This window comes from Lissotriton helveticus, chromosome 7 (assembly GCF_964261635.1).
Source record: "Lissotriton helveticus chromosome 7, aLisHel1.1, whole genome shotgun sequence".
Classification (NCBI taxonomy): Eukaryota; Metazoa; Chordata; class Amphibia; order Caudata; family Salamandridae; genus Lissotriton; species Lissotriton helveticus.
In genome coordinates, this window is record NC_136068.1 from 1694273850 (window position 1) to 1694286864 (window position 13015).

The window sequence follows — 13015 nt, forward strand, 5'->3', positions numbered from 1 at the left end:
TCTGTGCCCAGTCAAACCTTGTCTCTCCATCTTACCATCTATCTTCCCACATACTGATTCAGTAAGAGATAGGGTTCGTTTAATGATGCTGTGAGGTTTACATTGTACAACACGTCCTTCATTTAGTTAATTCTCGAAATGTAAGCAAGAGATCATCAAATGCGAATCCCAGCAACGTGAACTAAATCAATAGTCTGTTTGGGGTTTATATGGTAAGAGGGAATTGGCAGCCTTTCAAAAAGCCCCATCGTCCCTATATTTCTCATGCATCTGAATACAATGAGACCATTTGTTAGCCTTTCATTTATATTTTTCATTTACATTTTAGAAAATGTCTAGCCTGTTGATCCTTCTTTTGCTCGTTATTCATGTGTCTTTTTTTGGAGAACTCATAGCACTTTCTCAACTTTTATCTTTCTATTTACATGTGATAAATACAATTACTTTTACTTTAATAATATGTGTTAAGTGCACAATCTCACAGGACACCTTAGGGCTTCAATACAAAGATATTTTAATTCTGATAGAGCTGGGAACAGCAGTTTCCAACCCCATTGGAATGATGAGCTGTATGGGAACACCTCTGATCTGTTTTGTTTTACCTGGGGATTACAACTGAGGAATAGTCAGGGGAATTAGACATATTATTGCTGATTCCCACTGTTATTCTTCATTTCTAAGGGGGACCACTAGTAATTGCCTGCTAATTTTGCCTAGAGTTATCGGTGTCCCTGATATCACTAACTCCCACTGGTACAGTTAACAGAAGGACTTCAGGGGCGCGCTTTAGGAGACCCTTAGTGCTACAAGACATCTATCAATCAGTTGACAAGTTTCCAAACACCTGTCTATCAAACTAGAATAAATACTGTCTTATGGTTTTTAGCAAACATAAAAAGGTTTTCACTTTTTCAGGACAGGATTATTTTACCAAATCAGGCTTATACCATTCGAATGCATTTAAACCTCAGCGAATAATGCACATGTTCTCAGTTGCATATTTTTTTCGGTTTCTCTCAAATTGTCGTTTATCCTAAAATTGTGTATTACATCTTTTAAGATATCTCTGCTGCCATATGCAATGCAATCCAAGAGTGCTGCATGATTCAATTTTGTGCGAGCGGATGCTATAGTTATAAAAAAAGTTATATTAGGCACGATGATGCTCTGCAGGTTTCTCATCAAGTGTTCAGCATGACCTTGAACGAAGGTAGTTGATAATTTAAGTATTAGGTCCTTTGTTTATGAAAACTGATATTGCAAAAACTTTTGGGAGAAACACTTTTATAGTGAGTCTATAGTAAAACATTGAAGTATCATTAACCAAACAGATTTTTGGTTACACATCATTCTTTGGTGAGACTTAGCCTGGGATCTGTAATTAGCGGTTTGCCCAAAATATTCTAGGACTGGGCATGCGAGCAGTTAATTTAGTCCCAGAAGAGTGTTGGTAAATGATTGCCTAAATTTTAGAAGAAGGGATTTCCACCATCAACATTTAACCAAAACTGTGCAATACAGAAGGGATTTTTTTTTAAAGTTTCAACTATAAAATTATTAATAAAGACATTTCAAACATTTCCGTCCACCTTAAACAACTAAATTCCACATGTTGGTCTATACATTTTTTTAGTTTCAAGCCCATCTAGCTGTACCGCACTTTAGGGCAAAAAATGTTTATGGCACTCCCACTTCAGTTTGGATCTCCGGGCTGATTGCTTCCTCTGCTTCTTTGGGCTGCGATATGGCTACTTGTGGGCGTGCTAGCAACAACTCTCCACCACTTCTGCTCACTAATAGATCCCGATAACCCAATTGAATAAAATCTGAAAAATGTTTTGGTTGGGCCCGATTTGATCTTAAAGGTGTGCCCCTGAATATCGACTCCAGAATGTTGATGGTGCACAATATTGAGGACAAAATATCAAAAACAAATATTGACAGGTAAGTAAGTCTAGATTTTCTATATCTAACTCCCCAAATAAGTACCTACATCTTCAAGGTCCATAGCTGTGGAGTTAGGAGTAGTAAATCTATACTTCCCTACATGCACTTACCTTTCAATATTTTGTCCCTCAATATTCTTGTACCACGATATTCTGTCGGTCAATATTGAACGGTACAGTTGATGCTAAATAATACAGGGTACTTACGAGTCTACATAAGTGATGACGGTTCTTGCTAAGAGTATGAAGAGAACATGGTACATATGTTAAACTAATGTCTTGACGTTAAGTCTCATTCGCTCTTATCCCTAGGTGAACGGGATACTCAGCAATCTTCCCCTCAACCTGGAGAATGGAAAGGTCAGGGTCTTCTACTACGGCGTTAATGTGCTAGTCAAGACAGACTTTGACTTGAAGGTGGGTTATGACTTGATCTACCATGCTACAGTCACTGTGCCCAGCAACTACCAGGGCTCAATGTGTGGCCTCTGCGGAAACTACAACGGGGACAAGACCGACGACTTCCTCCTTCCAAATTCAAGACAGGCTGCAAATGTTGCCGCCTTTGGGTCTGCATGGAAGGTTCCAGTGGCGGGCGTAACCTGTGATGATGGCTGTGGAGGCGCAGACGACCCATGCCCAACTTGTGATACCAAAGTCAAGGAAGTCTTTAAACGCAAGAACTACTGTGGAGTCCTCACTGCAGACGACGGGCCCTTCAGCGTCTGTCACAGCACGATTAACCCAGATGCATATTTTAATAACTGTGTCTATGATCTGTGCATGGGCAATGGAGACCAAACGGTCCTCTGCTTCAGCATCCAGAGCTATGTGACTGCATGTCAGGCTGCTGGGGTGAAAATCCAGGCCTGGAGAAGTGATTCTTTCTGTCGTAAGTATATCCTGCTTTCAATTGGGTTCTCACAACGTTCAAATTCCAAGCAGGGGAATTAGATGCTTGGTCCAGTGATCCGGTTACCAGAAACTGCTCGGCTTCTTGTTCACTTCCTCTGTTCTCCTAAGCCTTCCTCTCATCCCGCCTCCTTGCCTGGTCCCATATCAAGTCAACAGTTCTGTGTCAGCTCTATGAGATTATGTCCTCACTGTTTGCCCTATCATGACATTGATGAAGGCTGTTGGTGGCATTTGAATTGGTCAGCAGTATTTGATGCCAGCATTATATTGCACCAGCACCACATAATATTTTAACTTTGCTGCCAATGATATTATAGAAAATAACATTTTCAAAAACTTTAAAAACATGCGAACAGCAGTCGCCCACGTACTGGTAACATATTGCTGATACATATATGTTTACGTGATACAGCCAATACTGCCAACAAAAATGTTTGCACATTTTAGCTTCTTTCTACCCCTGCCTGCTTCTTCCTATCTCGCTCTGTCTCATTTAGTTTAATGCTGCTTCCTTCTCTCTAATTCTTCATCTGTGTTTCAATCAGTGTAAGATTGTAAGGGCCTTATGTACACTTTTGCAATCACTGAGCCCCACGACACAAAAAGGACAGGCTTTGGGACTGCAAAAGTGTATTTGGCTATGCGCAAAGTCTCTTTTTTAAGTTGAAAGATACTTTATGACTCAGAACAAACCTTTACAAATCGCAAATAGGGGAGGGCTGGAAAGGGGTATCCCTCTCCTGATTGGGAGTTGCCATAAAAAAATATATATAATTGTTTAGAGACTGCAGTTGCAGTTGTAGACCCTTAATGAGATACCAACACATCAAAGGACTGGTGTCTGATTCGTATAGTGGAAGCGTATCCCTCCTTGCTTGAAAAGCTTCCCCTTTGGTAATCAAGTTGGCATTCTCAGAGGGAATGAAAAGTCGCCCAAAAGCCCACTGCCTACTCCCAAATTTGGTTTCAATGGGAAGTTGAAACCAAATGTGTACATGGTGGTCTGAAGTCGCTTGCAGGCCACCATCCCCGCATTCGCAGTCATTCGCAGTGGATTGTAAAATAATATTGGCATCCATTTTGCAATCCCCTCCGAATGGATACTTTGCAGCGCGACTTATTAGTGCATTGGTCGCATTGCAAAGTGGCAGACAGGCTGGGGCGCAGTTTACACATACCAGCTGCAACTTGTCTGTGTGTACCCCAGGCCCTTAGTTCTCTCTTTCTAGGAGCGAACATAAGAGTGTAAATACAGTTGCCCAGATTTCTGAGAACCGGACTGATTTTTTTAAAACAGAAATGTGTTTGGACAAGCATTTGTATCTACCTTCTGTTATTTATTATTAGTAGAGTAGACAGGGTGGTAGAGAGTCAACAGCTTTAATTTCCTCATTACTTTCTGATATTAGATTAGTAAAATGAGAGCACGAGGTAGAAAGTAGAGAGTGGCTATTACAAGAAGGCCGTGGCTTCCAATCCAGAAAATTACACAGATGTGTCTCTTTTCCCACCTGGTGGTTAAGGCTGGATGGAATGGACCTACAGAAGACATCGTGCCACCAATAAAAGACTTTCTTTCTCCTTTGATCGAAATGGACATTAAAGTGATTGTCATTACTGTCTGCATATACTACTCAGCATTACCAGTATTGTCCAAGAGTCGCCTCATCAGTGTTGGTCAAGTTTCATCGTGCTGTCATCCAGTTTTGTACAACCACCCCATCCGTATGTCTTGCATCCCTCAGTAACGTACAAGAATCATTTCAATCTGTGATTATTTTTCAGGTTTCGTCCCTTGTTTCACATATAGTTCAGAGGTCGTCCCGCTGGTAGCCAGTACTATGCAATTACCACCCCATCATGATGAGTTGCTTAGTAGTCATCTTGTCATCATTCAGTAATTGTCAGCTATCACTTCAGTCGGTCGGTATTATGCAGGTTTCACTATCAACAGCCAATATTGCTTTGACGCCACCCCTATATACAAGGGTAACTCCATCAGTCACCAACCTGCCATTATCCTCCACTGCACAAGGATTAACCTTCAGACAGTATTTTACAAGAGCCCTCCCTGCATCAGTACCTTGGCGGAGCCATTGCTATATCAGTCAGTATTCCACAGGATATAAGTATAAGTACTGTGCAGGAACCATTGCTGCTTTAGTACTGCGCTGAAATCTTTGCTGCACCCGCGAGTATTCAATAGGAGCCATCTCTGCATCAGTACTGTGCAGGAGCCCTTGCTGCTTCAGTACCGTGCATGAACCATTGCTGCTCCCGCTAGTATTTCATAGGAACCATCCCTGCATCAGTACTGTGCAGGAGCCCTTGCTGCTTCAGTACCGTGCATGAACCATTGCTGCTCCCGCTAGTATTCCATAGGAGCCATCCCTGCATCAGTACTGTGCAGGAGCCCTTGCCGCTTCAGTACCGTGCATGAACCATTGCTGCACCCACTAGTATTCTACAGGAGACATACCTGCATCAGTGCTGTGCAGGAACCATTGCCGCTTTAGTACTGCACTGAAACCATTGCTGCACCAGCTAGTAGTCTACAGGAGCCATCCCTGCATCAGTACTGTGCATGAGCCCTTGCTGCTTCAGTACAGTGCATGAACCACAGCTGCACCAGCTAGTATTCTAAAGGAGCTATCCCTGGATTAGTACTTTGCAGGAACCCTCGCTACTTCAGTACTGTGCATGAACCATAGCTACACCAGCTAGTATTCTACAGGAGCCATCCCTGCATCAGTAATGTGCAGGAGCCCTTGCTGCTTCAGTACTGTGCATGAACGACAGCTGCACCAGCTAGTATTCTACAGGAGCTATCCCTGCATCAGTAATGTGCAGGAGCCCTGGCTGCTTCAGTACTGTGCATTAACCATTGCTGCACCAGCTAGTATTCTACAGGAGCCATCCCTGCATCAGTACTGTGCAGGAGCCCTTGCCGCTTCAGTACCGTGCATGTACCATTGCTGCACCCACTAGTATTCTACAGGAGACATACCTGCATCAGTGCTGTGCAGGAACCATTGCCGCTTTAGTACTGCGCTGAAACCATTGCTGCACCAGCTAGTAGTCTACAGGAGCCATCCCTGCATCAGTACTGTGCAGGAGCCCTTGCTGCTTCAGTACTGTGCATTAACCATTGCTGCACCAGCTAGTATTCTACAGGAGCCATCCCTGCATCAGTAATGTGCAGGAGCCCTGGCTGTTTCAGTACTGCGCATTAACCATTGCTGCACCAGCTAGTATTCTACAGGAGCCATCCCTGCATCAGTAATGTGCAGGAGCCCTGGCTGCTTCAGTACTGTGATTGAACCACAGCTGCACCAGCTAGTATTCTAAAGGAGCTATCCCTGGATTAGTAATGTGCAGGAGCCCTGGCTGCTTCAGTACTGTGCATGAACGACAGCTGCACCAGCTAGTATTCTACAGGAGCCATCCCTGCATCAGTACTGTGCAGGAACCATTGCTGCTTCAGTACTGTGCATGAACCATTGCTGCTTCAGTAATGTGCAGGAACCATTGCTGCTTCAGTACTGTGCATGAACCATTGCTGCACCAGCTAGTATTCTACAGGAGCCATCCCTGGATCAGTACTGCGCAGGAACCATCACTGCTTCAGTAGTGTGCATGAACCATTGCTGCACCAGCTAGTATTCTACAGTAGACATCCCTGCATCCATGCTGTGCAGCAGTCATCGCCTGGCACAGTATTATGTAGCACCATTACTGCATCATCTAGTTTTCTATATGAGCCATATCTCCATCAGTACTATGCAGGAGCCATTGCTGCTTCAGTATTGTGCAGGAGCCATTGTTTCATCTGCCAACATTTTGCATGGACCATCGTTACGTCAGCTAGTATTGGGCAGGAGCCTTCCTGACGTCAACCAATACCAATCCTCCATTCTTGACTTCACATAAATATTATTTCTCCAAGTTCTTATATGGATCAAATTCCCGTATCCCCAAGGCATAGCACACCACCAGAGCACTAATCAGTCACACCAACCCTGACGTTTACCCCCACATTCACCCACATAGCTGTTTACTTGGAATGCCACGTAGGATTAACTAGTTGTTACCTGTGCACCAGAAGGTGCAGCATGAAGTCATTGTTACCTGGCAGCAGTATATCAAGGAGAGCAGACACTCCTCCTCATGGTGTTATTCCGGTGTTTCAGTCCTTGCTATGGTTTCCGATTCGAAATGCAGATTTACAAACACATTGCAAAATGCACAATGACGCAAAGTCACGCAAAGTGATGCAAAGCATACGATTGGAATTGCACAAAAGAGGCATTATTGGGGTACTGTCGTGCAAACATCTATAGTTTGTTTATGCAAAACGTGATCTGGTACGATCTAAATACTAGGCTTACCATAAAAAATGCATCCTTGAAGCAGGCACTAAAAGGCGAAATGTTGTAATTTCTTCAAAATCCCACACAAATTGTATTTGTTCTGAATTTCACAGCCCACATCCAATGCATGGGACTATTCCATGCTTGGCTAGAGTGAGACATTTGTATTGGAAGGGCTTGCTTTGAGTTCAAAGCCTATGGCAGACAGCGCACACTCACCTTTAGGAGGTGGCGCATCATGCAATGCAGCCTTTAAGTGCATCAGGAAAGAGGGCAGCAGCAGCCCAGTCTAAACAGATATTTTCCTTCTTTTGCAACACATTCCAACAAATGTGGTTGCTGTCCTGCATTACATAAAAAATGAGTAAATCTGGTCCATGGTCCTTGAATGTCTGCCAGCGAGAGTGCCTGTAAGTCCAAGCAAGGTGCGACTCAACAAGTGTACATTCAAATTTGAGTTTCTATGTATGGCTTACGTGTTGGAGTGTGAAGTTTTTCTGAAGTGATTGTGTTGTTTTTTTTACACTGATTGCTGAGGGTTTATTTTTTTTGTGAAAGCCTAGATAAGGTGTTCCATGTTTAATATGTCGACTTCTCAGAGTCTGCACAACACCTATTATGTATGTGGTTATTTGTGGATGGTTACATCTGCGTGCTTTTGGGTTTGTAAGTAATTTCAGCAAAAGGGTGATTTGTGTAAGTGTGCTGGTGTGTGTTTGCGTGTCTGCATTCTTATGTTTTGCTGTGTCCCTGCAAGCATATTTTTTAGCTACACATACATTTCATTCTGTTACTTTTGAAGTGAAGATATTTCTACGGTACATTTCATATCTCCATGTGTGTGTGTGTGTGTGTGTGTGTGTGTGTGTGAGTTTTTCAATTTGTGCACATCTTTGAGTCAGTGCAATTCATAGTATTCTCTCTCTCTCTGATTTACACCTGAAATCACTAAACTGCTAACATTTATTCAACTATTGACCTACCGGATCAGGAACTGTGAAGACTCCCTCGCACCCATTAATCCCAAAAGGCAAAGAAGGACCAATAAGTAAGCCAGCTGGTACACAGAGGACCTTCTGGACTTCAAACAGAACTGCAAACAGCTAGAATGTAAATGGAGAGCCTGGCACGAAACCGCCAACAGAACAACCTACAAACTGGCACGCCGATGCTACCAACGGCAAATGAGAGCCACCAAGAAAAGGGCGCTAGCTAAACATATCGAAAAGAGCTTCAACAGCAGCAAGAAAATCTTCTGGCTCTTGAAGTATTTCACCACTCCCAAAGCCTCTGTCAACAGCATCTCCACCTCCCAAGTAGCCTGCAACAACCATCTAACTTCTTCCACAGCAAAATATCGAACATTGACAGCAACTTCAGTAACCAACCAGACCATAGCGAGCTCATCACCAAACAAAACATCTACATGTTCAGTTGAAAAACACTAGGAGTGGGCGGAACTTGCAGAGTTTCACTCTGCGGAATACTATGGAGTTACATGAAAACTGAGAGTTTCCGCGAATGGGCGGAAATCAGCAGGTTGTACTGCATGCGCTGAGTTTTAGCGCTGGGAACTTGTTCTGCAGTGCAAATTTAGCAAGAGCAGCACCATGCAGCAGGCCAGAGGGTGCAACTCTTTGCTGCCACTCGAGTAGATTTTCTAATCGAGCTGCAGCTTTCTCACCACGAATGGTCGTGCCCACCTGCGTTCAGAAAATCTTGCAGAGTGCCCTCCTGGCACCCATAAATCACACTAGAGGATGCCAATTCTTGCTCCCACTCGCCAACTTGCTGTTGGCGAGCCACACACAAGAATAAACAGCCTCATGTAGCCATTGACAGAGTTTGGCTGGAACTCCACGTCACAAGCATAATGCGGAGTGGCCAAAACTCCACGAACTCTGCTGACAGAGTGGAATTTATCACCCACCTCTAAACACTCATTGAGAAGAAACAACGACTTTCAGGCACACCATCAACTCAGGGGCCCCATCAGACCCATGCCCCCTCAATGTCTGCAACTTCAGTGCATTCATTATCAGCAGTGCCCTCACCTCCATCACTTCTGCCACCTTCCCAGAAGACTGGGAGCACACAGCGATTAAATGCCCTGCTCGAAAAAGCATCAGCCAACCCAAGCCAGCTTCTGCCCCATCTACCCGATCCCCTACCCAGCCAAAGTGATGGACAAGGCAAAGGACAAGTAACCCACTAGCACACTTAAGCTACACTACCTATTGGAAAATATCCAATCAGAAGTCGGAAAGAACCACAGCATGGAAACAGTACTCATGGCAGCTACAGATGACATCAGGACCATTCTGGACCAAGAAGAAACTGCGGCCCTTCATTCTGCTTAACCTCTCTGTGACATTCCACACAGTCTCCCACCATACACTCATCAGAAGACTCCACAAAGCCGGCATCCAAGGAAACACACTGAACTGGATTTGCTCTTTCCCTCCGGCAAAGAATCCAAAATGTCCGTATGCCGCCCTTGACATTGGAAAGCAAGAACTTGATCTGCGGAGTCCCCCATTGAATGTCCCTGAGCTTAATCCTATTCAACGTCTACATGATACCACTCACCGACATAATCCATTCTCAAGACATCACCATTATCTCCTGCTTCAATGACACCCAACTCATCCTCACTCCGATTGACAAAACAACTGCCACAACAACCAACTTCACGAACTACAAAGCCACAAGAGCAGAATAGATAAGAACCAACTGCTTGAAGCTCAACTCAAACAAGACAGAAATACTGTTTTTTTAAAACAAGATCTCATTATGGGATGATGGCACCTGGAGGCTAACAAAACTAGGACAAGCACCAAAACCCACCCACCATGCCAGAAATCTGGGGATGATCCTGGACAACAAGCTCAGCATGAGGACACAAGTCAACACAGTGAGCTCCACCATCTTCCACATTCTACATGTGCTGCTAAAAATCTTCAAACGATTGCCACAAAACACCAGACAAATCGTCACGCAAGCCCTTATCACAAGCAGGTTTGACTAGAACAGCACATTCTATACCAGACACAGTCAATGCAAACTACTCACACACACCTACAAAGCCCTGCACAACACTGGACCAGCATACCTGAATAACTGCATACACTTCCACCAACCTGTCTGACATCTAAGCTCAGTCTCACTCCCATTCGCATCCCACCCCACATTCATAAAAGCAAAGCAGGAGGGTACTCGTTCTCCTATATCGCACCAAAAACATGAAATAAGCTCTAACAACAGGTCTCAGCCTCCTCCTCACTTCATGAGCTCTGCAAGAAGCTGAAGACCTGCCTCTTCGAATAACTCTACACACACTGACACACCAGATCAAGCGTCTGGATACTGTCACGGGTGGTTAGTGTGCTCTACAAATCGACATAAAATAATTTAACATAACATAGGCTAATGATTTTTTCAACCAGGAGCCTATGGCGATCATGAAGAGGAGAGCAGATTCATTAGAAAAAAACTCAGCTTTTGTCCCTCCCAATATCATGCATTATTTCTTACAGAGTTCTTTGGCACTCATTACCTGCAACTACTCAGTTTGCCCCGAATTTCAATCATGCATCAAACTTCCAGACACTAACAGTGGCATTGTATTAATTCTACAGAGAGCCTATCTATCTGAGTGTCTTATGGCCAACCATATTTATGCTTAAACAGTCAAATATATCCTTTGGATTTTTTATTCATGGATATGGTTTGACTCCTCAACCCGAGCTCTCTCACACCCCTGCTCCCCACGTTGTCTATCCGCACATACATGAACACATTGCAAGCTGGCCATGTGGAGATCTTTCACAATGCTTATAGGTGTACCTGACCATGTATGTGAGAGATCGTGTGAGAGAACCGGTACTGTTTGAAATGAGAAATATGTTCATTATATGTGAAGCAAGGCAGATTTGTAAGGTCTTCAACAGGTCTTCTATCTATTGCTAGACATCTTAAATTGATTGCTGACAAATAGTGTAGTGACCCATGCCCGCACTCTCGGGGTAACTCAGGACAACTCAGTTACAGCGACTGTGAAGACTTAAAACTTATATGGCACAAAGGCCCACTACATAACTAAAGCTACTGTATTTCCTCTTCTACATGAAAAAAGAACTTTACTGTGAACCTAAAGGAAATTAAACTGAACATCGAAGTAAATGTTACTGAACTCATCTATCCTGAAATACTTCTTCATGAGAAATGTTGCTTCTAAAATTAGGTAATAAAAAGCATGTTAAAGGTCATATTCATATCTCAGCAATTTCAGAAGTAGATTATCCTACTATTGTAGGGTGACCAGAATTTTAAAGCCAAAAACCGGGACATTTCCCAAAAATAGAAGAACTACGATTTTACTGCAACCCAGCGCACAGAGTGACAGTGCTCCTAAGCAGAAAATTACAGAAGAGGTAGTAAGAACATACATAAAATGCCATTTCTAAAGCCAGTAGCAGGCCTGTTAATTAAATTACTTTCTTATAACAGCTGAGAACTATCCCTGCTTTGCAAAACATAAAATATACCTCCCACCGTTTGCAGCCGACCCGCTCTAAAAACCGGGACATGAGCTTAATTTCTTGAATTCTGCCTGGACAGCTGGCGAAAAACCGGGACTTTCAGGGCAACTCTCGGACGCCTGGTCACCCTATACTATTACGATGTTTTAGTAACAGCACGTGTCCTTGGAATAAAGTAAAGATCTTTAAGAGGGTCATTGAGAGAAGGGAAAGTATCCTCAATATGTAACAAGTTTGGATGCTGAGAGATTTGTGACAGCCAGAGAGAATTGATTGAGAAATACGAGCAATATATACATGATCAGCAGAACCTACAAGTGTAGGCTCCTCTTTATCATAGTAGTAGATGTAGTAAGTGATGTAGTTCAAGTGGATTAAATCTAGATGAACTACAAGAACATGGGTGGGTGAACATGTGCCACAAGATGCAAAGGATTGGGATAAACGCTGACACTAATGTACTTGCCCACAGTTAAAGGAGGAACAGATTTGTAACAAACATTTGACTTTTAAGCATTCTCTTCTGAATAAGGGAAAATCTTACTGGAGCATTCATAAATACAGTGCTTAGGCCTGGAGGGGGAATTGCACACACTTCACACATCCTCATATGATCTTGAATGCACGGATGCTGTACTTTGTTTTAAATCCAAGGACAAAGAACGTGAATGGAGCCATCATTGCCTTTATACCTCTACATGTCTTCAGGTTCTGTGTAAAAGAGATGTTGTATTCTGGGAGTTGCAGTGAAGTAATTTATGCATGAATTGCATTATGTAGAAGGGTCATCGCTGTTGTGGGCTGAAATATCCACGAATGGAAAATAATTATCAGCACCAGCATAAGATCATAAGTATCATTAGGTTGTGCACTTTCAACTGAAGACAAATAAGATTTACAACTTTTTTTATGGTGCTGGGGATTTTGTAATAAAGATATTTTTCACCCAACTTGTGCCTGTCTCAGTTAATGTTTTCATCTTTTCCTTTCCCGGCCCATACATCATTTCTCTGGGCTGGTCTTTGCTTTTCTGCGGCTAACCTTTTCTTCTCCCTCTGCCTTCCTTCCTTACTTCTGTGCTGCATCTTTCTGTCATTCACAATTTCTGCTTGTCCAGTAGGATGGTGGAATACTATCCTAAAAGAACCTTAGGTTCTCAGTCAGCAAGAATGCTAATGATTCCTCTCATCAAACGAAAAAAATGGGGCGGTCCCGCCTGCTCGGGTTTTGCTGCCAAATACTG

At 43.2% G+C, this 13015-nt stretch overlaps 1 protein-coding gene across 1 annotated transcript in view; it reads left to right on the top strand.

Annotated features, from left to right (window-relative positions):
* FCGBP (Fc gamma binding protein) overlaps window positions 1–13015 on the top strand; it is a 287645-nt gene that overhangs the window by 189016 nt on the left and 85614 nt on the right. Inside the window, exon 16 of the mRNA XM_078653817.1 lies at window positions 2259–2838. Coding sequence (XP_078509943.1) covers window positions 2259–2838 — 580 coding nt within the window. The remainder of the gene's footprint in view (window positions 1–2258; window positions 2839–13015) is intronic.